This window comes from Ornithorhynchus anatinus, chromosome 6 (genome assembly GCF_004115215.2).
Source record: "Ornithorhynchus anatinus isolate Pmale09 chromosome 6, mOrnAna1.pri.v4, whole genome shotgun sequence".
Classification (NCBI taxonomy): domain Eukaryota; kingdom Metazoa; phylum Chordata; class Mammalia; order Monotremata; family Ornithorhynchidae; genus Ornithorhynchus; species Ornithorhynchus anatinus.
Genome location: NC_041733.1, coordinates 15,949,883 through 15,973,150, shown reverse-complemented (window position 1 = coordinate 15,973,150; position 23,268 = coordinate 15,949,883). Strand labels below are relative to the sequence as shown.

Below are 23,268 nucleotides of genomic sequence, written 5' to 3'. Positions count from 1 at the left end.
GCTTCAAGCACTGTTCTAGGTGTTGGGGTAGATATAAAATAATCTGGTTGGACGCAGTCCCTGTCCCAGTCTTCATCTCCATTTAACAGATGGGGTGACTGAGGCACAGTGAAGTGATTTGCCCAAGGCCACGCGGCAGACTGGTGGCGGAGCCAGGATTAGGACCCAGGTCCTTCTGACTCGCAGGCCCGTGCATCAGCCTCCAGGAGTACAACAGGATGAGTTTTCCTGAGCGCCGGGATTAGCAGGATACGACCACCGTGCTTCAGGAGACATACTCCCGAAATGTCCTTGAGCACATATGGACGGGGCTGCTGCTTGCTGCGCTTACAACAAAGGTGCCGACTTTGCATCTGTTATAAACTTTATTAATTTATTCACGTGTCTGGGGGTGGGGTGTCCCTAAACCGGCCTTTCGACCCGGATGGACATTTCGGTTGATCTTCGGCCCGCTGGAATCTGTTTTCCAAGTCTGCCCTGGCTCCCTTCTAGCTATCAAACTGCGGTTTTAAGGGATCTTGGACTTGTTTTCTTTAAAGCTCAGTTTTCCTTCTCCAGCATTTTAGATATTTCGGGGATGTTCCAAAAGGTGGAATAAAGGACGGTCTCGGCAGTCTGATTTGGGGCATCTGAGGCCTGCAGTATACCCGTCGGGCTAGCAGCTCGTGTGACCGGTTAAAGGCGGTCTCCGTAACCCTGTAATCTCTGTAACTTCCCCACGAGAAATCCCCGTTTCCCTCAGCCCCCAGAGAATAGCACCGGCGTTGGTTAAGCACTTCCCGCAGGTCAAGCACTGGGCTGAGCGCTGGGGTTCATTCATTCGTTCAGTAGTATTTATTGAGCGCTTACCATGTGCAGAGCACTATACTAACCGCTTGGAACGGGCAAATCGGCAACAGATAGAGACAGTCCCTGCCCATTGACGGGCTCACGGTCTAATCGGGGGAGACGGACGGACGAAAACAATAGCAGTAGATAGAATCAAGGGGATGGACAGCTCATTAACGAAATAAATGGGGTAAGAAAAAATATATACAAATGAGCGGACGGGCACGGCGATGAGCGGACGAGCACAGGGTTGGCACAAGATAATCAGATGGGGCACAGTGCGGTACCTCCCAGGGTTCGCAGACCACTGAGATAGCTAGGCGGTTTTGTTATATCGCGATAACTCGGTGGCCCCGTCTGAACTGTAAGCTCGTTCTGGGCAGGGAGTGTGTCTGTTATATCGAATCCCAGCTCCGCCTCTTGTCTGCTGTGTGACCTCGGGCAAGTCACTTCACTTCCCTGTGCCTCAGCGGCCTCATCCGTAAAATGGGGGTGAACGCTGTGAGCCCCACGTGACGCGGCCTGCTAACCTTGTATCTACCACGGCGCTTGGCACGTAGTGAGCGCTTGATAATAATAATGTTGGTATTTGTTAAGCGCTTATTATGTGCGGAGCACTGTTCTAAGCACTGGGGGAGATACAGGGGAATCAGTTTGTCCCACGTGAGGCTCACAGTTAATCCCCATTTTACAGATGAGGTGACTGAGGCCCAGAGGAGTGAAGTGACTCGCCCCCAGTCACACGGCTGACAAGTGGCACAGCCGGCAGTCGAACCCATGACCTCTGACTCCCAAGCCCGGGCTCTTTCCACTGCGCCACGCTGCTTAATACCGTGATTATAATCGTACCCTCCCAAGCACTTAGTACAGTGCTCCGGCCGCAGTACGGGCTCAACGGAAACCTCTGGTTGATTAAAGAGTACGTGGGTTTTAGCTTATTAGGTGCGTTGAGTATTGGGTTTGATTTTATTTTTTAATAATGTGCAATTTCAGCAGAGCCCTTCAGACGCAAGCGTATTTGGTTTTAAATCCTTGGTAGTTGAGGAGAGGTCATAAAATGTGTTAATTTCCTAAGCTTTAATAAATACATGCGGTAATGGAGCATCAGAGGCAGTCGGTCGGCCACGAGAGGGGGCTCCTATTATGCGTTGGTCGTAGTCAGCCGCGGCCGGTGGTTTTTTGAGCTACGCGTGGCGCGACACTTCCTTCCTAACTAATCTCCAGCGTTTTCGGTTTTGCTTTGAAATACAGCGGCCCAGGGGATAATAATGTTAGTATTTGTTGAGCGCTCGCTACGTGCAGAGCACTGTTCTAAGCGCTGGGGTAGATACAGGGTCATCGGGTTGGCCCACGTGAGGCTCACAGTCTTCATCCCCATTTTCCAGATGAAATAACTGAGGCACCGAGAAGAGAAGTGACTTGCCCACAGTCACACAGCTGGCAAGTGGCAGAGCCGGGATTCGCACCCATGACCTCTGACTCCCAAGCCCGGGCTCCTTCCGCTGAGCCACGCTGCTTCTCAACATGGATAATAATAATGTTGGTATTTGTTAAGCGCTTACTACGTGCAGAGCACTGTTCTAAGCGCTGGGGGAGATACAGGGGAATGAGATCATCCCACGGGAGGCTCCCAGTCTTCATCCCCATTTTACAGATGAGGGAACTGAGGCCCAGAGAAGTGAGGTGACTCGCCCACAGTCACACAGCTGACAAGGGGCAGAGCCGGGAGTCGAACCCCTGACCTCTGACTCCCAAGCCCGGGCTCTTTCCACTGAGCCACGCTGCTTCTCAACAGGGATAGAGCACCGGGCCTCAGTAGGACCTAGATTCTAGTCCTGGCTCAGCCACTCGTGTGACCTTGAGCAAGTCATTCATTCAGTCGTATTTATTGAGCACTTACTCTGTGCAGAGCGCTGTACTGAGCGCTTGGAATGTACAATTCGGCAACAGATAGAGACAGTCCCTGCCCAACGACGGGCTCACACACTTCACTGCTCTGGGCCTCTGTTCCCTCATCTATAAAGTGGCGATTAAGACTGTGGGACAGGGACTGTGTCCAACCTGATTAGCGTGTATCTACCCCAGCACTTAGAACAGTGTCTGGCACATAGTAAGCACCTAAGAAATGCCATTAAAAAAACAAAAAAAAAGCCACTTGCGTCCCCCATGTCTCGACGGAACACGCTGCTCAAGAGGAGCAGCGTAGCCTACTGGAAAGACCGTGTCTCTGGGACTCAGCGTGTGGCTCAGTGGAAAGAGCCCGGGCTTGGGAGTCAGAGGTCTTGGGTTCTAATCCCGGCTCCGCCACTTGTTAGCTGTGTGACTTTGGGCAAGTCACTTTTCTGTGCCTCAATTTCCAATTTGTAAATTGGGAGTTGAATGCCTGTTCTCCCTCCTGTTTGGACTGGGAACCCCATGTGGGACAGGGATTGCGTCCGTTAGAGAAGCAGCCTGGCCCAGTGGAAAGAACACAGGCTTGGGAGTCAGAGGACGTGGGTTCTAATTCCGGCTCCGCCACTTATCATCTGGGTGACTTTGGGCCAGTTACTTAACTTCTCTGTGCCTCGTTTACCTCATCTGAAAAATGGGGATTAAAACTGTGAGCCCCACGTGGGGACAACCTGATTACCCTGTATCCGCCCCGGTGCTTAGAACAGTGCTCGGCACATAGTAAGCGCTTAAACGCTGTCATTGTTATTTTCTGTTTAACAAACCCCTTCATCATCATCATCATCATCATCAACACTGGGACATTTTAAAATTTAGTGAAACATCTATAGTCCCAGCTTGCAAGGGAAAATGAGAATAGTAGCTAATGCGAAACGTCGAACTATCTTTAATTCAGATTTTTAAAGAGCGAGAAGAGGACCTTCGGCGACTGTCCCGCCCACTGGATTGTACTTGTTTTCGAACGTCTATCTGGGATGAAACCCTCTACAAGGTTTGTACTTTGCCATCTTCACTCCCTCCGCCCCCCCCCCCCCCCAAACAACTTTCTTCACTTTAAGAGCATGAGATTAGCCAAGCCGAGGATCTGACTCATTCCTTTTTATCCGAATGGGAAAAGGAGACTCCTGGATGATCTGCCGTAAGCACTTTGAATATACGTGTACAAGGGTCAGAGGGGCTTAAAGGATAAAAACCGAGTAAGGGAGTGTTTAAAATATCCAAAAATACCACAGATAGTCTTAATTCTTGGCATGTTAGGCTAGTTTATGTAGGTCACCTTGATTCAGAGCCCGAGTCCTGAGGGTTTGGATTTGTGGAGTCTTCGGAAGGACCCAGGATATTTGGATAGGAAGGAAAACCTTAGTTTTCAGAAGCCAAACACTTGCGTTAACAATTTGCTATTTACACAGTGAAGAAGATGAAGAAGAAATACCTACCTCTTTGTAAACAGGGTTGTCTAAATCTGTGACCCTTTGCATTTAGGTATTTTAATAATAATAATAATAATGTTGGTATTTGTTAAGCGCTTACTATGTGCCGAGCACTGTTCTAAGCGCTGGGGTAGACACAGGGGAATCGGGTTGTCCCACGTGGGGCTCACAGTCTTCATCCCCATTTTACAGATGAGGGAACTGAGGCACAGAGAAGTTAAGTGACTCGCCCAAAGTCACACAGCAGACGAGTGGCCGAGCCGGGATTCGAACCCATGAACTCTGACTCCAAAGCCCGTGCTCTTTCCACTGAGCCACGCTGCTTCTATTTTGCCTAAGAAATGGAACGTAATTTTCAAATATAGATCCCGAGAAGGCTGCGTGTATTTCTTAGACTTCGTCATTTAATAAACCATTAGCCTCACTTTGGGCTTTCTGCAGGTCAGAGGATCCGGAAGCATGATGTGATGGAACAGTAAAACGACCCGCTCAGTTTTCAGTTTAGTATTCTTTGGAGGCAGGATTTCTTGCTTGATCATTTTTGCAAAGCATTCGTAGTTGTGTAAATGTGCGTTTTCTTTTGAAACCTTACAATGAAGGTTAAAAAACTGAGCGTTCCGTCTCCGTTCACCTTTTGACTCAAGTTGCTTCTTTTGATGACAACATACGAAGCCAAACTTCAGTAGTTGATCATGATGGTTAGTTATCAGGCGGAAAAGGTTGCCATAAACAAGCCCTTACCGTGGTCAATTTTCGGGAAATATGACTCTTGGGACACAGTAATATTTTTGTTTTCAATCTAGGAGCCACCATATCTGGTTGCAAAGACTAATACTCGTATTTACCATGAAAATCTCTTACACATGTTGGTAATATTAAGGACTGAGTTAGCAAGGGGGTTTCTCATCATAGGGTATGTTTTATTAGTCTCTGCTTGGCAATGTAAATAGGCCAGGGACGAGTTACCCGGCTTGTAATGTCTTTACAACTTCTCTTCTGGCAGGCTTGGTCTAGTATTGTGTATCAGCTCATCCCCAATGTCCAACAGCTGGAGATGAACCTGAGGAATTTTGCGCAAATTATCGAGGCAGACGAAGTGCTTCTTTTTGAGAGAGCTACTTTTCTGGTGAGAATTTCCTGACACTTCTAGTGATGCCCCCCGCCCCCCCCCCCCCCCCCTTCAGCACCATCATAGCACAATAAAACAATAAGTCTGTGATGTTGATGATGATTGTGGTATTTAAGCACTTACTAAGTGTCAGGCCTGTACTAAGCGTTGGGGTGGATACAAGCAAATCTGGATGGCCTGGGGCTCGCAGTCTTCATCCCCATTTTACAGATGAGATAACTGAGGCGCGGAGAAGTGAGGTGACTTGCCCAAGGTCACGCGGCAGACAAGCGGCCAAGCCGGAATTAGAAGGCGGGTCCTTTTGATTCCCGGGTCCGTGCCGTGGCCACTAGACCACACGGCTTCTCAAGCTTGTCTGAGGAATATCATACGGATCCTTCCCTCCCTCCCGCCAGGTGTTGTACTATAAAAAGCAAGGGATCATCTGAGTCTGCTTTCTGATCTGGGACTGTACCCCAGGGTCAGGAAACGGGAAAATCCCTTTGAAAGGTACCCACAGTAGCTAAATTTGCCAGGGGATGGATGGCAGTAGAACGGAAGGCTGCTAACGTAACCACTCTCCGACCGTTCCCGTGCTCCAGGTCGTTTAATTTGGTCACATGGAAGGCAGTGAGGGCACACAGAGGTTTAATCAGGTGGCCTGAAGGAAATTCTTTTAAATCTCATTATCGGGAGGGGTCGTTAGAACTAAAAAAAAAAAAAAAAAAATTCCGGTCATATGGTTTCTCCCTCCCCAACCCATGTTTAGAATATCTAGAAGTTTCACATCCCTCTGAGGGAGAATCCCCTTCTCTTGGCAAGCACAAGATAAAGCTCTTTTGGAGGCAAGTGAGTGAGGTTTGCATCTTTTGAGTAGATTTATAAACAGATGGGTCCCAGGCCCGTCGTCTTTTCACTAAGCCGCGCTGCTGTAGTATTTGTTAAGCGCTTACTCTGTGCCAGACACTGTACTAAGCGCTGGGGTGGATTCAAGCAAATCGGGTTGGACACAGTCCCTGTCCCATTTGGGGCTCAAAGTCTCAATCCCCATTTTACAGATGAGGGAACTGAGGCACCAAAAAGTAAAGTGACTTTCCCAAGCTCACCCAGCGGACAAGTGGTGCAGCCGGGATTAGAACCCCTAACCTTCCGACTTCCAGTCCGCCGCTCTATCCACTTTGCCAGTGTTGCTTCTCTAGGTGAAGGTCACTGTAAAAACACTGATTTTGACCATCAAGGGTAGGATTTAAAAAACGACAGAAGAGCGAGGCCCGGTGTATCACCAGCCATTTGAAACATTGTTGAAGTGTGGTCACGGGTCAAGAGACAAGCTCCTTTCCGATCCTCCAGCCTGGATTCTCCCCCCAAAAAGGTGCTGGGACTGGATGTCCATGTGTCCCCGCACCCCTTCAACGCCCCCTCCCTTGATGGGGTGCCTTGAGATCTCTTAAGAGACAAAAGTGGATGGATGACCTTTCGGGCCTGATTATTTTAAAAAGATGGTACAGGGGGTTGGAAAATACTGGTTTTTTGCAGGTCTCAAGTAAAGTGTTTAGAGGTGGGGGTGACAGCTTCGCCGTGTATTTGTGCTGAACGGATTTCTAAGCACTTAGTCCAGTACTCTGCATACAATAAAGGCCCAATAAATACAGTCCGCTGTCCGTCATTTGCATTTATTGAGTGCTTAGTGTGTGTAGAACTCTGTACTAAGCGCTTGGGCGAGTACACTCTAACAGACACTTTCCCTGCCCACAGCAAGCTTACAGCCTAGAGGGGGAGACAGATGTTAATATAATATAAATAAATTACCTAAATGATCTGGGGCTGGGAGGGGGGACGAATAAAGGGAGCAAGTCCCGGCGATGCCGAAGGGAGCGGGAGGAGAGGAGAGGAGGGCTTAGGGAAGGCCTCTTGGAGGAGGTGGGCCTTCGGTAAGGCTCTGAAGGCGGGGGGAGTCATTGTCTGTGGGATACGAAGAGGGAGGGGGTTCCAGGCCAGAGGCGGGACGGAGGCCAGAGGTCGGTGGCGAGATGGACGAGACGGAGGCGCAGTGAGAGGGTTAGCGTTGGAGGAGCGCGGTGTGTGGGATGGGTTCTGGTGGGCGAGTAGTGAGGTGAGGTGGGAAGGAGCAAAGGGATTGTTTTATGCTCTGTAGATTGCAGCCCCATATGAGAGAAATTAATAATTATGGTATTTGTTAAGCACTTACTCTGTGCCGAGCACTGCGGTGGTGGAAATTCCGAGTTCTCTCTCGTTTTAGTGAGTTTTAACTGCAGGCTGTCTGGAGCCCAAATTAGAAGTGAACACCAGAGGAAACGGGTGGGAGTCATTTGAATAGGAAACAAAATAAGTGTGGGATACAGTAAAATTAGCATCGGATCCTGGAGGGGGCTTCTGGATACCACGTTGGTCTGTCGGCCAGGAGAGTCGAAGCGCTTAGCACAGTACTTTGCGTACAGTAAGTGCTCGGTAAATACGACTGAATAGACGAATGAGTGTTAAACCGGTCTGGGGAGCCAAGGCAGCAGAAGGACTGGAAGGAGTCCCCCAAAGTGCACCCGTGAGAGGCAGCGTGGCCGAGTGGGTAGAGCACAGGCCTGGGAGTCAGAAGGTCATGGGTTCTAATTTCTCCACCACTTGTCTGCTGTGTGCGTGACCTTGGGCCATTCCCTTCCCTTCTCTGGGCCTCAGTTCCCTCTTCTGTAAAATGGGGATTGAAACCGCGAGCCCCACATGGAACAGGGGTTACTTCTGACTCGATTTGCTGGTGTTCGCCCCAGCTCTTAGTACAGCGCCTGGCACGTAGTAAGGGCTTAATAAACACCACAGGTAGGTCTTTAAACCCACCACCCCGGTGTTTGCGAGCCGAAGAGAAGGGAGGCAGCCTGACTCCTGCCGATCTGAGAGATAAGTGAACATTGTGCAGCTCGTGCGCTCACAGTTCATTCATTCAGTCGTATTTATTGAGCGCCGACTGTGTGCAGAGCACTGTACTAAGCGCTTGGAAAGTACAATTCGGCAACAGATAGAGACAATCCCTACCCAACAACGGTCTCACAATTCCAACTAGAGAAGCTGGAAACCGGAAAGATCTGCGTTCTAAACCTGGCCCTGCCATTTCCGTTGTTGGGCAGGGATTGTCTCTGTCTGTTGCCGAATTGTCCATTCCAAGCGCTTAGTACAGTGCTCTGCACACAGTAAGCGCTCAATAAATACGATCGAATGAATGGCTGAATTTGCTTCCTGTGTGACTTTGGGCGAGTCACTTCACTTCTCTTTGCCTCAGTTTCCTCCACCGTAGAATGGGGATCAAGACGTGTCCAAACTGATTAGCTCGTATCTGCTCCAGCGCTTGGTACAGTGCCGGGCACATAGTACGTGCCTAACAAATACCCTAAAAAACTGACGATGGATGGAATTTAAAAGACCGACTGAAGTCTAGATAAACCCCGGGGGCTTTCATTCTGTCACGGAGGATAAATTTGTCTGGCAGGCTGTACCCTTCACTAAACCACATCGGTCGCTTCCTTGAATCTTAGTCTCTTCTAGGAATTTGAATATAAATTCTAGCCGAGGGATTCTCAAGTAATACTTTGCCAGGAAACCAAGGCAAAGCTTCTGTGGCCGTAACAGTTTAAAATGAATCTAAGAACGGTTGAAATCGGAGGCATCCGGGCAAATGAATATAGAAATGAAATTTTCTCTGAGAACATTTGTTACCAGAGAATCAACTGTTCCGCCTTCTCTTACCTCTTGAGGGGAATTCTTTTTTCTCTCAGTACCTCCTGATGGCCAATAAACGTTACTAAGAATTCCATCTCTATCAGAACAACGGGAAGTTGTTTTGATTCTACTGCTAGCCAAGACAAAATACGTGGTTGTTAATTTTGGAATTTATAGTATTCGGTAAGAACAGTAATAATAATGGTATTTGTTATGCGCTTACTATGTTCCAAGCACTTTTCTAAGCTCGGGTAGATAGGAGGTTGGATGCAGCCCCTAACCCACACGGGGCTCACACTCTTGATCCCCATTTTACAGATGAGGGAACTGAATAATAATAATAATAATGTTGGTATGTGTTAAGCGCTTACTATGTGCAGAGCACTGTTCTGAGCGCTGGGGTAGACACAGGGGAATCAGGTTGTCCCACGTGGGGCTCACGGTCTTAATCCCCATTTGACATATGAGGTAACTGAGGCCCAGAGAAGTGAAGTGACTTGCCCACAGTCACACAGAAGACAAGTGGCGGAGCTGGGATTAGAACCCAGGACCTTCAGATTCCCAGGCCCGTGCTCTATCCGCTAAGCCATACTGATCTGCCAAGTGTGTACCTGTAGGTCAAGCACCGTTCTAGAACTGAGGTAGACGCGAGATTATCACGTTGGACACAGCCTCTGTCCCACACGGGGCTCACTCACTGTCTTAACTTTTGTTTTCAATCCCACCTAAGAAAGTGAATGTAACTGCTGAAGCAGAATTATGGTTGAAATGTTCCGTGCCCAGTGCAGAGTGTAATGAACACCTGAGAAAGCGAGTAACTGCAGAGGCAGAATTACCTAAGCTCACTCTGGGCAGGGAATGTGTCCGTTTATTGTTATATTGTGCTCTCCCAGGCGCTTAGTACAGTGCTCTGCACACAGAAAGTGGTTAATAAATACCATCGAATGAATGCAAGCGTTCCGTGCGTATTGCGGAATGTAATGAATTTAGAGAATGGAATGGCTTGTCACCAACCCTCAGTAGCTATGGCAAGTCACTTCTCTCCGATATCCTGTTTGTAAAAGGGAGACTATCGCCTGTGTGCAGTACCATGATCTTTTGGGGAAATGTAAGGCATTAGAATTCCCAGAAATGGGAAAGGAATTTTCTCCTGCTCCCTTAACGTCCACCCCCTGCCCCCATGGACTACTCATTCTGTTAGGTGTACAGTGTCCTGCTATAATGAGACCCTTCAAAACCTAGTCACTTGATTATGAAAAGCAATCATAATTGAAAATGGTAACAGTACTTCTCACCAGGTAGGTATCACTTAAATATGCATTAAAAATATGCATGAAAAACCATGCATTAAAAATTCCAAAGGTATGTTTCTTCTAACTAGAAGGGGAGGGGCAGGATACAGGACCACCATATTAAAGATTAAAAAAACTGGAAATATCAGAGGGGGAGAACCCCTTTCTAGAGGGCTCAGAACCCCTTGCGGACGAGTGATGGACGGGTGCAATTACCGGTTGTCTCTTTCCATAGGTCATTTCCCATTATCAGTGCAAAGAGCAACGGGATATCCACAGGTTTGAGAAAATCAGCAACATCATTAAACAGTTCAAGTTGAGCTGCAGGTGAGAGACCGTTGTGATTGTGACCTGTCTGTCTCCCTGAATAATTAAAGCCTCGTTAGGGGGCTCTAAATGTCAGCGCCTTCATGAGTGCCATGTTTCTCCGTCCAGTTGTGGAGTCATTTTTTGTTTCTTTGCAGGTTGCGATGATGCTGACTGAAGTTTTAAACCCGCTCGGTGCATCGTAGTTTAGTAATTAGCGATTTTTGCCGTAAAGAGACTTGCTCTGTGTGAGGGAGAAACTTGAAGTTGGACCCTATTTAATTGATGCCCAGTTCTTCCTATTACTTTTAATAATGATAATTGTGGTACTTAAGTGCTCACTGTGTGCCAGGCACTGTACTAAGCACTGGGCTGGATGCAAGCAGATCGGGTTGGACACAGTCCCTGTCTCCCGTGGGGCTCACTGTCTTTTTACAGATGAGGGAACTGAGGCCCAGAGAAGTGAAGTGACTTGCCCAGGGTCACACGGCAGAAGAGTGGCAGAGTCAGGATTAGAACCCGTGACTTTCTGCCTCCCAGGCCCGGGCTCTAGCCACCACACCGTGCTGCTTCCCTGGGCATAAAGCGTCTCTGCTGTTCTTGCTGTCCAGGTTTCTGTGGTAACCGACATTTCTCCCTCTAGACCGTAAGCTCGTTATGGGCAGGGTACGGTTTCGCTGATTCCGTTGTAACCTACTCTCCCCGTCACTTAATACAGTGCTCTGCACATAGCGAGCGCTCGGTAAGTCCCGTTGACTCACCGAAGCGTCCTTTAGCAAAAAGGCTGTGGTGCCAGCCGTTCTGCAGTGTATGAGAAACCTCCCAGGAGGCGCTTAATAGAGAACATTCATCCTTCGGCAGGGGTGTCCAAAAGGCAGCTCAACAGATGGAATGAACTTGGACTTCAGTAGGTCCAAAAGTGTTTCTTGGTATTGTTGTTCATTCATTCACTCCATTCATTCATTCGATTGTGTTTATTGAGCACTTACTCTGTGCAGAGCACTGTACCAAGCGCTCGTTCTAGTCTTGCGAGGTCTACGGCCAGTTGTCTTTGGCCGGTGATCCTGTTGGCTTTTTTTGGATTTATTAGTCCTGGTCTTGAATCGGTATTTTAGAGGAAGTCCTCCAAATGTTTACAGGATATATTCGGACTTTGGGTGTGAAACAGTGTAGTGATAGGAGGAACTGTTTTGCAGAAGACAAGGAAATCGTGTTTTTGCTCTTTATTTTTCCCCGAAGGAGCCGGGCAGTTCGGAGGAATCAAATAATAATAATAATTGTGGAATTTAAGCGCTAAGCACTGGGTATATACGTGATAATAGGGTCCCACATGGGGTTAATAATAATAATAATAATAATAATAATGTTGGTATTTGTTAAGCGCTTACTATGTGCCGAGCACTGTTCTAAGCGCTGGGGTAGACATATAGGGGAATGAGGTTGTCCCACGTGGGGCTCACGGTCTTAATCCCCATTTTACAGATGAGGGAGCTGAGGCACAGAGAAGTGAAGTGACTCGCCCACAGTCACACAGCCGACAAGTGGCAGAGCTGGGATTCGAACTCATGAGCCCTGACTCCAAAGCCCGTGCTCTTTCCCCTGAGCCACGCTGCTTCTCAGTTCATAGTCCAAGGAGGAGGGAGAACTGGAAATAATAATGTTGGTATTTGTTAAGCGCTTACTATGTGCAGAGCACTGTTCTAAGCGCTGGGGTAGATACAGGGTCGTCAGGTTGTCCCACGTGAGGCTCACACTTAATCCCCATTTGACAGATGAGGTAACTGAGGCCCAGAGAAGTGAAGTGTCTTGCCCACAGTCACACAGCTGACAAGTGGCAGAGACAGGATTCGAACCCATGAGCTCTGACTCCCAAGCCTGTGCTCTTTCCACTGAGCCACGCTGCTTCCCAAATAAGTCCCCATTTTGCAGATGAGGAAACCGAGGGACAGAGAAGTTAAGAGACTTAACCAAGGTCACACAGCAGTCAAGTGGCAGAGCCAGGATTAGAATCTAGGTCCTCTGATTCCTAGGCCTGCCCTTTTTCCACTTGGTCTCGTGTCTTTGGCGGTTACCGCCCACTCGGGCATTCCATACTTAATTTTTTATATGTACCGTGGCTGTATATTATAGCCACATCCGGCACGTTTGAAAAGAGTGCGGTCTTTTCCGAGTTGAACGGTGTCCAAGTTGGGAGACCGTTTTTTAGATCGTTTACCTTCTGGTTCATTTCGTTCTCTGTTGATGAATTCACCGTAGCCACTCATCTAAAACCATTTTCGGATCTCTTTATTTCCCTTTTGTTATTCCTCAAGTCACGTTTCCTCCGTAAAGGGTAAGTTGACGTCACGGTGAGCTCCCTCCCTGCAGCAGGGAGTGACGGTTTTATTATTGTTGGATGTACCTGAGAGAGAATTTATGGCCAGTGCCGCATTCCGGCTGGAGCTTCTCAAATGGGTTTGTTTTTCCTTTGCTATCGCGGAAACAGCTTAGCTCCTCAGTGTTAATCCTTGAATGATCTGTCAGTCTGCCTGGGAGATTAACAGCAGCATCGGAGCCACTGACTGCCTTCCCCCACGTAGAGCAGAGAGAGAGAGAGTTTTTCTTTTTCTGAGCATATTTCCTTCAGGGAACAACTGTTGTACTTCAATATCCAGGGCCGATTTCAATATCATTGCTATTATAATTGTTGTTATTATAAGAGAAGCAGCGCAGCCTAGGGAATAGAGCACAGGCCTGGGAATCAGAAGGACTTGGATTCTAATCTCGGCTCTGCTGCACGATTTTGGGCAAGTCACTTCACTTCTCTGGGCCTCAGTTACCTCATCTGTAAAATGGGGATTAAGACTGTTACCCCAGCGTGGGACGGGGACTGCGTCCACCGGATTGGCTTGCATTTACCCCGATAATGTTTAATACAGTGCCTGGCACAGAGTAAGTGCTTAACAAATACTACAATTTTTATCATGACTATTATCAGTATTATTAGTCCTATACTTGTTAAGCACTTGCTATGTGCCAAACACTGGGGTGGAAAAAGGTTAATCAGGTCGGACACAGTCCCCGTCCCACATGGGGCTCACAGTCTAAGTAGGAGGGAGTAGGATTTAACCCCCATTTTACAGATGACCTAACTTAATTCCGTAATTCTGGAATGACACCCGCTGTCGGATGAGCCTTCCTTAATTCCAGAACGATAGTAATAATGTTGGTATTTGTGAAGCGCTAACTATGTGCAGAGCACTGTTCTAAGCGCTGAGGTAGATCACAGGGTAATCAGGTTGTCCCACATGAGGCTTACAGTTAATCCCCATATTACAGATGAGGTAACTGAGGCACAGAGAAGTGAAGTGACTTACTTGCCTGCAGTCACCCAGCTGACAAGTGGCAGAGCTGGGATTCGAACCCATGACCCCTGACTCCCAAGCCCGGGCTCTTTCCACGGAGCCACGCTGCTTCTCAAGGATGCCTGCTGTTGGACGAGCAGTCAATCCCGGAATGACACTCGCCGTTAGAAGAGCGTCCCTTAATTCCGGAATGATACCCGCTCCTGGAAGAGCATTCCTTAATTCCGGAATGTTGTTCGCCTTGGAAGAGCATTCCTTAATTCTGGAATGATACCCGCTCTTGGAAGAATGTGTTTTAATTCCTTAACAGGTTTCTCTCCAGCATACAGAGTGAAAACTGTCACTGTGGAAGAACTGAGCGTATTTCGTGATAGCATTAGCACTGGGTTCTGGTTCTGACTTGTAAAAATGCTCACTTTTGGAGGCAAGCCAGTGATTTTTTTCCCCAAAACCTTGTAAGTCCTGTAACCACCTTTCTTCTTTTCCCTGCAGTAAACTGGCTGCCTCTTTCCAGAGCATGGAAGTCAGGAACTCTAATTTTGCTGCTTTCATTGACATCTTTACGTCGAACACATACGTGATGGTTGTCATGTCAGACCCTTCTATACGTAAGCTGAAACCCGCTGACCGTCTTCGTTTTAAAATTTACACTTACCTTTCTAGGCTCCCCTCAGTAGCCTGTGTTTGAAAATGATTTTACTATTGCAGTCTTATCTAAACCAATTATGGCGGAGGGGCTTTACATAATTTTTAAAAAATATCAAATGGTAAACAATGCTTTTCTCCCTCTGGAACCTACGTTAAAATTTTGATAATTTGGGATTTTAAAAAGTGGAGACAATACCACGGTCTGTGCGTCGTAGTCACTGTGAGTGTGATTATGGAACCATTGATATTTTCTCACTTTGGACTGGGAACATGTCTTGTCCTTCTGCTTTTTCGCCAAGTGCTTAGTTCAGTGCACTGTACCCAGTGAAAGCTCAATAAATATAATTAATATCACTTCTACTACATTCAGTAGTATTTACTGAGCGCTTACTATGTGCAGAGCACTGTACTAAGCGCTTGGAATGGACAGTTCGGCAACAGAGAGAGACCGTCCCTGCCCATTGACGGGCTCACAGTCTAATTGGGGGAGACAGACGGACAAAAGCAAGACAACGTAGTCATGATAAATAGAATCAAGGGGATGTACACCTCGTTAACAAAATAAATAGGGTAATAAAAATATATACAAATGAGCACAGTGATGAGGGGAGGGGAAGGGAGAGGAAGAGGAGCAGAGGGAAAGGGGGCTTAGCTGGGGGGGAGGAGGAGGGAGCAGAGGGCAGAGGGGGAGCAGAGAAAAAAGGGGAGCTCAGTCTGGGAAGGCCTCCTGGAGGAGGTGAGCTCTCAGTAGGGCTTTAAAGAGGGGAAGAGAGTCAGTTTGGCGGAGGTGAGGAGGGAGGGCGTTCCGGGACCGCGGGAGGACGTGGCCCGGGGGTCGACGGCGGGATAGGCGAGATCGGGGGACGGCGAGGAGGTGGGCGGCGGAGGAGCGGAGCGTGCGGGGTGGGCGGTGGAAAGAGAGAAGGGAGGAGAGGTAGGAAGGGGCGAGGTGATGGAGAGCCTCGAAGCCTAGAGTGGGAAGTTTTTGTTTCGTGCGGAGGTCGATAGGCAACCACTGGAGGTTTTTGAGAAGGGGAGTGACAGGCCCAGAGCGTTTCTGCAGGAAGATGAGCCCGGCAGCGGAATGAATAGACTGGAGCGGGGAGAGACGGGAGGAAGGGAGATCAGAGAGAAGTACGGGTGAAGTAGGACTTCATGACCTCATTTTGAAGTGAGTGGGAGGTCCATTGGAAACAGGTTTACGAATGCTGATTCTCTGACTGCTGTGAGGAGATTAAACTCTCTTTAGGGTTTAGACTCCTTCTAATTCACATAAGAATGATTCAGAATATTTTGCAAAAAAAGCATTCCATTTTTTTTTTTGTCTTGTCTATAAAAATGATATTTTTGTTTTGGACATTCATATATAATGTGTCAAAATATTTGCTCATGTTGCTGTATCCTAAAGAAATGTGTTCTGATCACTTGAGGCTTTACTATTGGTAAGAAAAAAGATTTTCACCAGAGGGTTAAGCCTGGATCCCCTGCATGTATTAACTCTTAAAAAAAAAAAAATACTCGTTCAAACAGGTGCTTGCCTTTGTATGACAGTACTTTTTTTTGTTTCCGCAAATGCTCCTATAAAGGGGGTGCAACTACAAGCTCAACCTGTTATATTTAGGCTTCCCATGTGCTTTCTACTTGATCATCCATTAATGAATTACTTTCTGGATTATCTGAAGCAGATTTTTACACCTGAATCAGTTGTCCCCTCAAGGTGCCTTCCAAATAAGCCTGCATCTCCCTCACCTCCTTCTCCAGTTCTAATCCCGGCTCCGCCACCTGTCAGCTGGGTGTGACTTTGGGCAAGTCACTTCACTTCCCGGGGCTTCAGTTACCTCGTCTGGAAGATGGGGATTAAGACCGTGAGCCTCGCGTGGGACAGCCTGATCACCCTGAATCTACCCCGGCGCTTAGAACGGTGCTCGGCACATAGTAAGCGCCGAACAGATACCAACGTTATTATTATTGTTATGTGGCTTGCCCAGATTCACGCAGCAAGCAATCGGCAGAGCCGGGACGTCATTCCAACCGAGCCGATGATAACGTAACGGTCGTTGCCTCGCTCGTCGGGCGGGTTCCGCGTGGGTTTACCTCATCTAGTTTCTGACGTCTCTTTTTCTCGTAGCCTCGGCAGCCACCCTGATCAACATCCGCAATGCCAGGAAACACTTCGAGAAGTTGGAAAGGGTGGACGGACCTAAGCACAGTCTTCTCATGCGCTGACCTTCGCCCAGTGGGGTGTGTGAGGAAAGTCGGCCTGGCCGTTTTTATAGGAGGATCTAACCACGTGGGTGTCTGTGTGAGCTTTGAAATGAGTGTGCTGCTTCCCACCTGTCTCTCTCCCACCTCTCCCCACCCCCCCACAAACCCCACCCTTAAAGTTGGACACTATTCATTCGGAGATCACCCGGATAATGCACTGGAGCCTCTGGGCTTCTTGGGAAATTAGGAACTGGCCGATCTCAGAGGAAGGAGAATCGGCCCGTGGGCCGTTAACCCGGTTATCATCACACACGTGGTCCGCCACGTCGTATTGTAAATCGGAAGGATGAAATGTGACTTATTTTCTCAGCAAGACGCTAGGATTCATTTATAAATTCCTTCTTGCCTTCAGTCGTGAGAATAAATTTTTGCTACTAGGGATTTCAGTTCCTCAGAGCTTGTGAGTGGTTTTTTTTTTTTTTTTGGTTGTCGTTCCTCTCCCCCCAGCCCCCCACTTCTGATTTCTGCAGCTTTGTTAGGAAAAACAAATGGAGCTTTTGGCTTGCCTTCCTCCTTTATTAGTAGGGGCTTTTCTTTGAGAATCTGGGATAGCCTTTTGGTATCCGTTTTCTCTTGCTCCAGAGCCGTGACTGTAAAAATTCTGCAACTTTTTTTATTTATTACTTTTATCATACATGCGGAAGTGTTCGGGTGTGTGGGTGTGTATGCGTGAGAAGCCTCTACCCTTCTGTTTAGTTCTTTCATAGCCTGCTCCTCTTCTCCCTTTCCCCTCCCTAACACCATTGCCCACTGTCATTCGATGGGGCCCCTGTCCAGCAGGTAAGAGATTTAACTTCCGGCTTGAGAAAGACGGCATAGAAATGGGCGGTGGTATTTTTGGGATCTTCGTTACAGAAAAGCTTCCTAGAGTTCTGCCCGGGCAGGAAGTACTGCCACTCGCCAGCCCTTAACCTTGGCGTTGTCCTCGACTCATCTCTCTCATACCACCCACACGTTCAGTTCATCACCAGATAATGTCGGTTCGACCTTCACAGCAGCCTGCCCCTCCGTTGATGCAGGCACTCATCCTAGCCCGCCTCGACGACTGCGTCTGCCTCCCCGTCGACCTCCCCGTCTCCTCTTTCTCCTCACTCCAGTCCCTGTTTCACTCTGCTGCCTGGAACTCTCTTCTTTTTTTAAAAAAAGAATTCAGTCCGCGTCCCCCCGGTCCTCAAGAACCTCCAGTCGCCCCCCCCCCCCCCCCCCCCCCCCCCGCCTCTTCATGAAACAGAAATTCCTTGTCATTGGCTTTAAAGCTTGCCCCCTCCTTAGGTCTCCTCACTCATCTCCTACTACAACCCAACCCGTCCTCTTTGCGACTCACTGTGCCTCGGTCTCGTTTGTCCCACCACCAACCCCTTTCCCATGTCTTCGCTCTGTCTTGGAGCTCCCTCCTCCTCCGTATACACCAGACCATCGCTCTCTCCCTCCTTACGGAGATCACATCTCCTCCAGGAGGCCTTCCCCGACTAAGCCCTCTTCTCCCCGACTCCGTCTCCCTTCTGCGGCCTTCATGCACTTGGATCTAAATCCTTTAAGCCCTTGGTATTCACCCCACCCTCAGCCCCACAGCGCTTCTCTACATTTCCATAATTCATTTATATTTCTCTCCCCTTCTAATGATGACAGTGGAATTTAAGTGCTTACTACGTGCCAGATGCCGTATTAAACGCTGGGGTGGGTACGAGCAAATCAGATAGAACACGGTCCCCGTCCCGTGTGCGGCTCACAGTCTCTACCCCCCAGTAAGCAGTGCTCTGCACACAGGAAGCGCTCAGTAAATATGATTGAATGAGTGAATGAATTTTACAGATAACTGAGGCCCAGAGAAGTGACTTGCCCAAGGTCACGCAACAGGCAAGTGGCGGAGGTGCGATTAGAACCCGTGACTTTCCAACTCCCGGGCCTGTGCTCCATCCACCGCACCATGCTGCTGCTCCGGAAACTTGATGTGGGCGAGGAATGTGTCCGTCAACTCTGTTGTGCTCTCCAAAGTGCTTAATTCAGTGCTCTGCACACAATAAGCGCTCAATAAATATCTTTGATAGAGTAGCTGGTGCCGGGGGAGGGGTGTTCCAAAGAAAAACCCGGCTCCCCCACTTGCCGGGTCTCCCCCAGACCCCCCCCCGTTGCTGCTGCTCCTTCAGTACGCAGGGATTTCTGATAACCGGTCAGCATCGCTACTGTTCACTTGGTCTCTGAAAATAATAATAATAATTATGGTATTTGTTAAGCGCTTACTGTGTGCCAAGCGCTGGGGAGAATACCAGCCAATCGAGCCGGACACATTCCCCGTTCCACTTGGGGCTCACGGTCTCAGTCCCCATTTTACAGAGGAGGTAACTGAGGCCGAGGTCACACAACAGACCAGCCGAGCTGGGATTAGAACCCGTGACCTTCCGACCCTCAGACCCCTGCTCTCTCCATTACGTCTGCAGCTTCTGAAAATTGCGGTATTTGTTGAGCACTTACTGTGTGCCAGGGACTGTACTAAGAGCTGAGGTGCAAACAGGCAAGTACGGTTGGACGCAGTCCCTGTCCCACAAGGGGCTCTCAGTCTTAGTCCCCATTTTATAGATGAGGAAACTGAGACCCAGAGAAGTGAAGTGACCTGCCCAAGGCCTTGCGACAGACAAGTGGGGGAACTGGGATTAAAACCCGTGACCCCCTCCTTCCAAGCCCGTGCTCTGTCCACTCTACGTGGCCGGGAGTCATTTGTACACCGAGCTATCTTGTTAATATGGTACCGCTTTTTATAATAATAATAGTATTTGTTAATAATAATGGTATTTGTTAAGCGCTTACTACGTGCAGAGCACTGTTCTAAGCGCTGGGGGAGATACAGGGTCATCAGGTCGTCCCACGTGAGGCTCACCGTTAATTCCCGTTTTACACATGAGGTAACTGAGGCACGGAGAAGTGAAGCGACTCGCCCACAGTCACACAGCTGACAAGTGGCAGAGCCGGGAGTCGAACCCACGATCTCTGACTCCCAAGCCCGGGCTCTTTCCACTGAGCCACGCTAAATGCTTACTTTGTGCCAAGCACCATTCTAAGCACTGGGGTAGTTACAATGTAATCCTAGTTTTGGCTGCTCAAGAGACCTTTTGAAATTCTGTTTCTCTACTTGCCACTGTGGAAAAGAGGAAAAAAATTCCGGAAGTTTAAGCCACCCCCTCCCCTCCCCCCCCCCCCCCGCCAGCTTGAATGGATCCATTCAATGGAGAAGCAGCGTGGCTCAGTGGAAAGAGCACGGGCTTGGGAGTCAGAGGTCATGGGTTTGAAACCCGGCTCTGCCACTTGTCAGCTGTGTGACTGTGGGCAAGTCACTTCCCTTCTCTGTGCCTCAGTTCCCTCATCTGGAAAATGGGGATTAAGACTGTGAGCCCCACGTGGGACCACCTGATTCCCCTGTGTCTACCCCAGCGCTTAGAACGGTGCTCGGCACATAGTAAGCGCTTAACAAATACCAACATTATTATTATTATTATCCATTGTACCATCCCAAGTGCTTAGTATAGGGATCTGCGCATAGTATGCGCTCAATAAATATGATCGGTTGATTGGTTTGGGCCTGTTCTTAGAACACGGAGAATAGCAATAATATTTATGATGTTATATATAATATATAATATATTGTATAATATAATTACAATATTATATTATATAATAGTTATATAATATATGATAATATATAATGTATAATGTATTGTGTATAATATTATATAGCAATAATATTTATTGCTACTGTTCTTGTCTGTCCGTCTCCCCCCGATCAGACCGTGCGCCCGTCAGAGGGCAGGGACTGTCTCTATCTGTTACCGGTTTGTCCATTCCGAGCGCTTAGTCCAGTGCTCTGCACATAGTAAGCGCTCAATAAATACTATCGGATGAATGAATGAATGAACACGGACACCAGGGGATTCTCAGACTGGTTTCCAACCTCATTTACTTGAATCCACCCCAGCGCTTAGAGCAGTGCTTGACAGGTAGTAAGCGCTAGAACAGATACCGTCGTCATCATCTGCTCAGAGTTGTGTTTTCTCCACAGTGTTCTCATTATTGCGCTTCGGTCCCCGTGCTCAGAAAGACGGGGAACGGTGGCAACACACGGAGAAGCTTGGTGGAATAAATTGGAGTAAAGGGAAAATGGAAATGCAACTCGGCGGTCTTTCGTTCATTCGGTCGTATTTCTTGCCGCCTTACTGTGTGCAGAACACTGTGCTGAGCACTTGGGAGAGAACGGTACAACAATAAACGGACCGGGAGTCAGAGGTCACGGGTTCGAATTCCGGCTCTGCCACTTGTCAGCTGTGTGACTGTGGGCAAGTCACTTCACTTCCCTGTACCTCCATTACCTCCTCTGTAAAATGGGGATTAAAACTGTGAGCCTCACGTGGGACGACCTGATGACCCTGTATCTCCCCCAGCGCTTAGAACAGTGCTGTGCACATAGTAAGCGCTTAACAAATGCCAACATTATTACATTATTAATTTGACCCGTAGCAGATTGCTTTCCACTCCCTAGCCGCTGCCCAAGCCAGGAATGGCATGGACGGGCCCCTGCTCGACTCTCCCTCCCGTAGCCGAGACTGGTAGAGGACCGGAAACTCTCCGGGTGCGACCCTGAGAGGGGTTGAAATCGGTCAGCAAGTATTAACTGAATACCCGGAGCGATCTTTAGAGCCCGGGCCTGGGGGTCAGAAGGACCTGGGTTCTAATCCCGGCTCTCCCACCCGTCTGCTGTGTGACCTTGGGCCAGTCACTTCACATCTCTGAGCCTCAGGCACCTCATCCGTCAAATGGGGATTGAGACCGGGAGCCCCACGCGGGCCGGGGACCGGATCCCACCCGGTTGGCCGGTATCCACCGCGACGCTTAGTACAGTGCCCGGCACGCGGTAGGCGCTTAACGAATACCTCAGTTATGATCATTATCTTTAAAATTGTGATCTTGGCCAACTATTCAGCGATCTTGTGTCTTGGGCAAGATTCCAATTCCTAGCAACCCCTAGCAGGGCTTCGTAGACAGAGCGTGGTCCCGGGAGGCTGAAGTCACTTGATTTCCCTGGGCCTCGGTTACCTCCTCTGTCAAATGGGGATTCGTTATAATAATTATTATTCTTATGGTACTTGTTAACGGTTGGCTTTTCCGACCGTCAGATTTACCGCGTGCTTTCTGTGCGTTCAAGGTACTGTTCTAAGCACCTGGAGAGGACACCCAGAGTTAGTAGGCACGTTCCCCGCCTCTTCGTTCGTTCATTCATTTAATCGTATTTATTGAGTGCTTCCCGTGTCCAGAGCCAAGTGGCTCAGCGGAAAGAGCCCGGGCTTGGGAGGCAGAGGTCACGGGTTCGAATGCCGGCTCCGCCACTCGTCAGCTGGGTGACTGTGGGCGAGTCGCTTCACTTCTCTGTGCTTCACTTCCCTCATCTGTAAAATGGGGATTAGCTGTGAGCCTCACGTGGGACAGCCTGATGACCCTGCATCTCCCCCAGCGCTTAGAACAGTGCGGTGCACATAGTAAGCGCTTAACAAATACCAACATTTTTTTTTTTATTATTTTTAAGCACTTGGAATGCACAGTTCCTTCAATGAACATGCAGTCCAGAGGCACTAACATCTTTTAGGGAAGCTAGCAGAGAGGCAGATTTGTTACATGTTACGACGGGCCTGACCCGAGCCACGATTATTAAATATGAGCAATAATTATGATCATTAACGATCAACGATTAGATAATAATACAATAAATATCTTGGGAGCAGTGTACCCTTCAGGCTCTTCCCAGCGTCTGCTTCCGGAAGCTTAACCTGAGCATGTACCCAGCTGGTGGGGAGAGACAGCAAATAGTGGGATTTTTCCACTCCCTTACTTGGCCGCCGCTCTGCCGGTCTTTGGCGGGTCCTGGAGACTTGGGCGAGCGGAGGGAGGGAGTGGTCAGAACCCCGACCGATTCCTAGCAACCCCTAGCATGGTTTCGTGATAGAGCGTGATCCTGGGAGGCTGAAATCGCTTGATTTCCCTGGGCCTCGGTCACCTCCTCCGTCAAATGGGGATTCATCATCATGATTATCATCATCATGGTACTTGTTAAACGCTTACAGTGTGCCAAGCACCGTTCTAAGCTCTGGGATATACAAACGGGTTTGGACATTGTCTCCCCCGATTAGACTGTGAGCCCGTCGATGGGTGGGGATGGTCTCTGTTGCCAAATTGTACATTCCAAGCGCTTAATAAATACCACGATCAGTAGAAAAAGGCCATCACCCGGCCATAAATCTCAGCCCTTCCCGCCTGATCCCGCAGCGGGCGTGTTATTAAGCGGGCAAATCGGGGTGTCTTCGGTTGGCGTGAAATGACATCCAGATAGGGTC

At 48.6% G+C, this 23,268-nt stretch overlaps 1 protein-coding gene across 1 annotated transcript in view; it reads left to right on the top strand.

The window, feature by feature from the left end:
* Positions 1-17,290, top strand: part of LOC100086080 (ras-related GTP-binding protein A) — a 34,740-nt gene extending 17,450 nt beyond the window's left edge. The window contains exons 6-10 of the mRNA XM_029067832.2: positions 3,674-3,769; positions 5,212-5,334; positions 10,567-10,658; positions 14,474-14,589; positions 16,758-17,290. Coding sequence (XP_028923665.1) covers positions 3,674-3,769; positions 5,212-5,334; positions 10,567-10,658; positions 14,474-14,589; positions 16,758-16,855 — 525 coding nt within the window. The 3' untranslated portion in view covers positions 16,856-17,290. The remainder of the gene's footprint in view (positions 1-3,673; positions 3,770-5,211; positions 5,335-10,566; positions 10,659-14,473; positions 14,590-16,757) is intronic.
* The last annotated feature ends 5,978 nt before the right edge of the window (positions 17,291-23,268 follow it).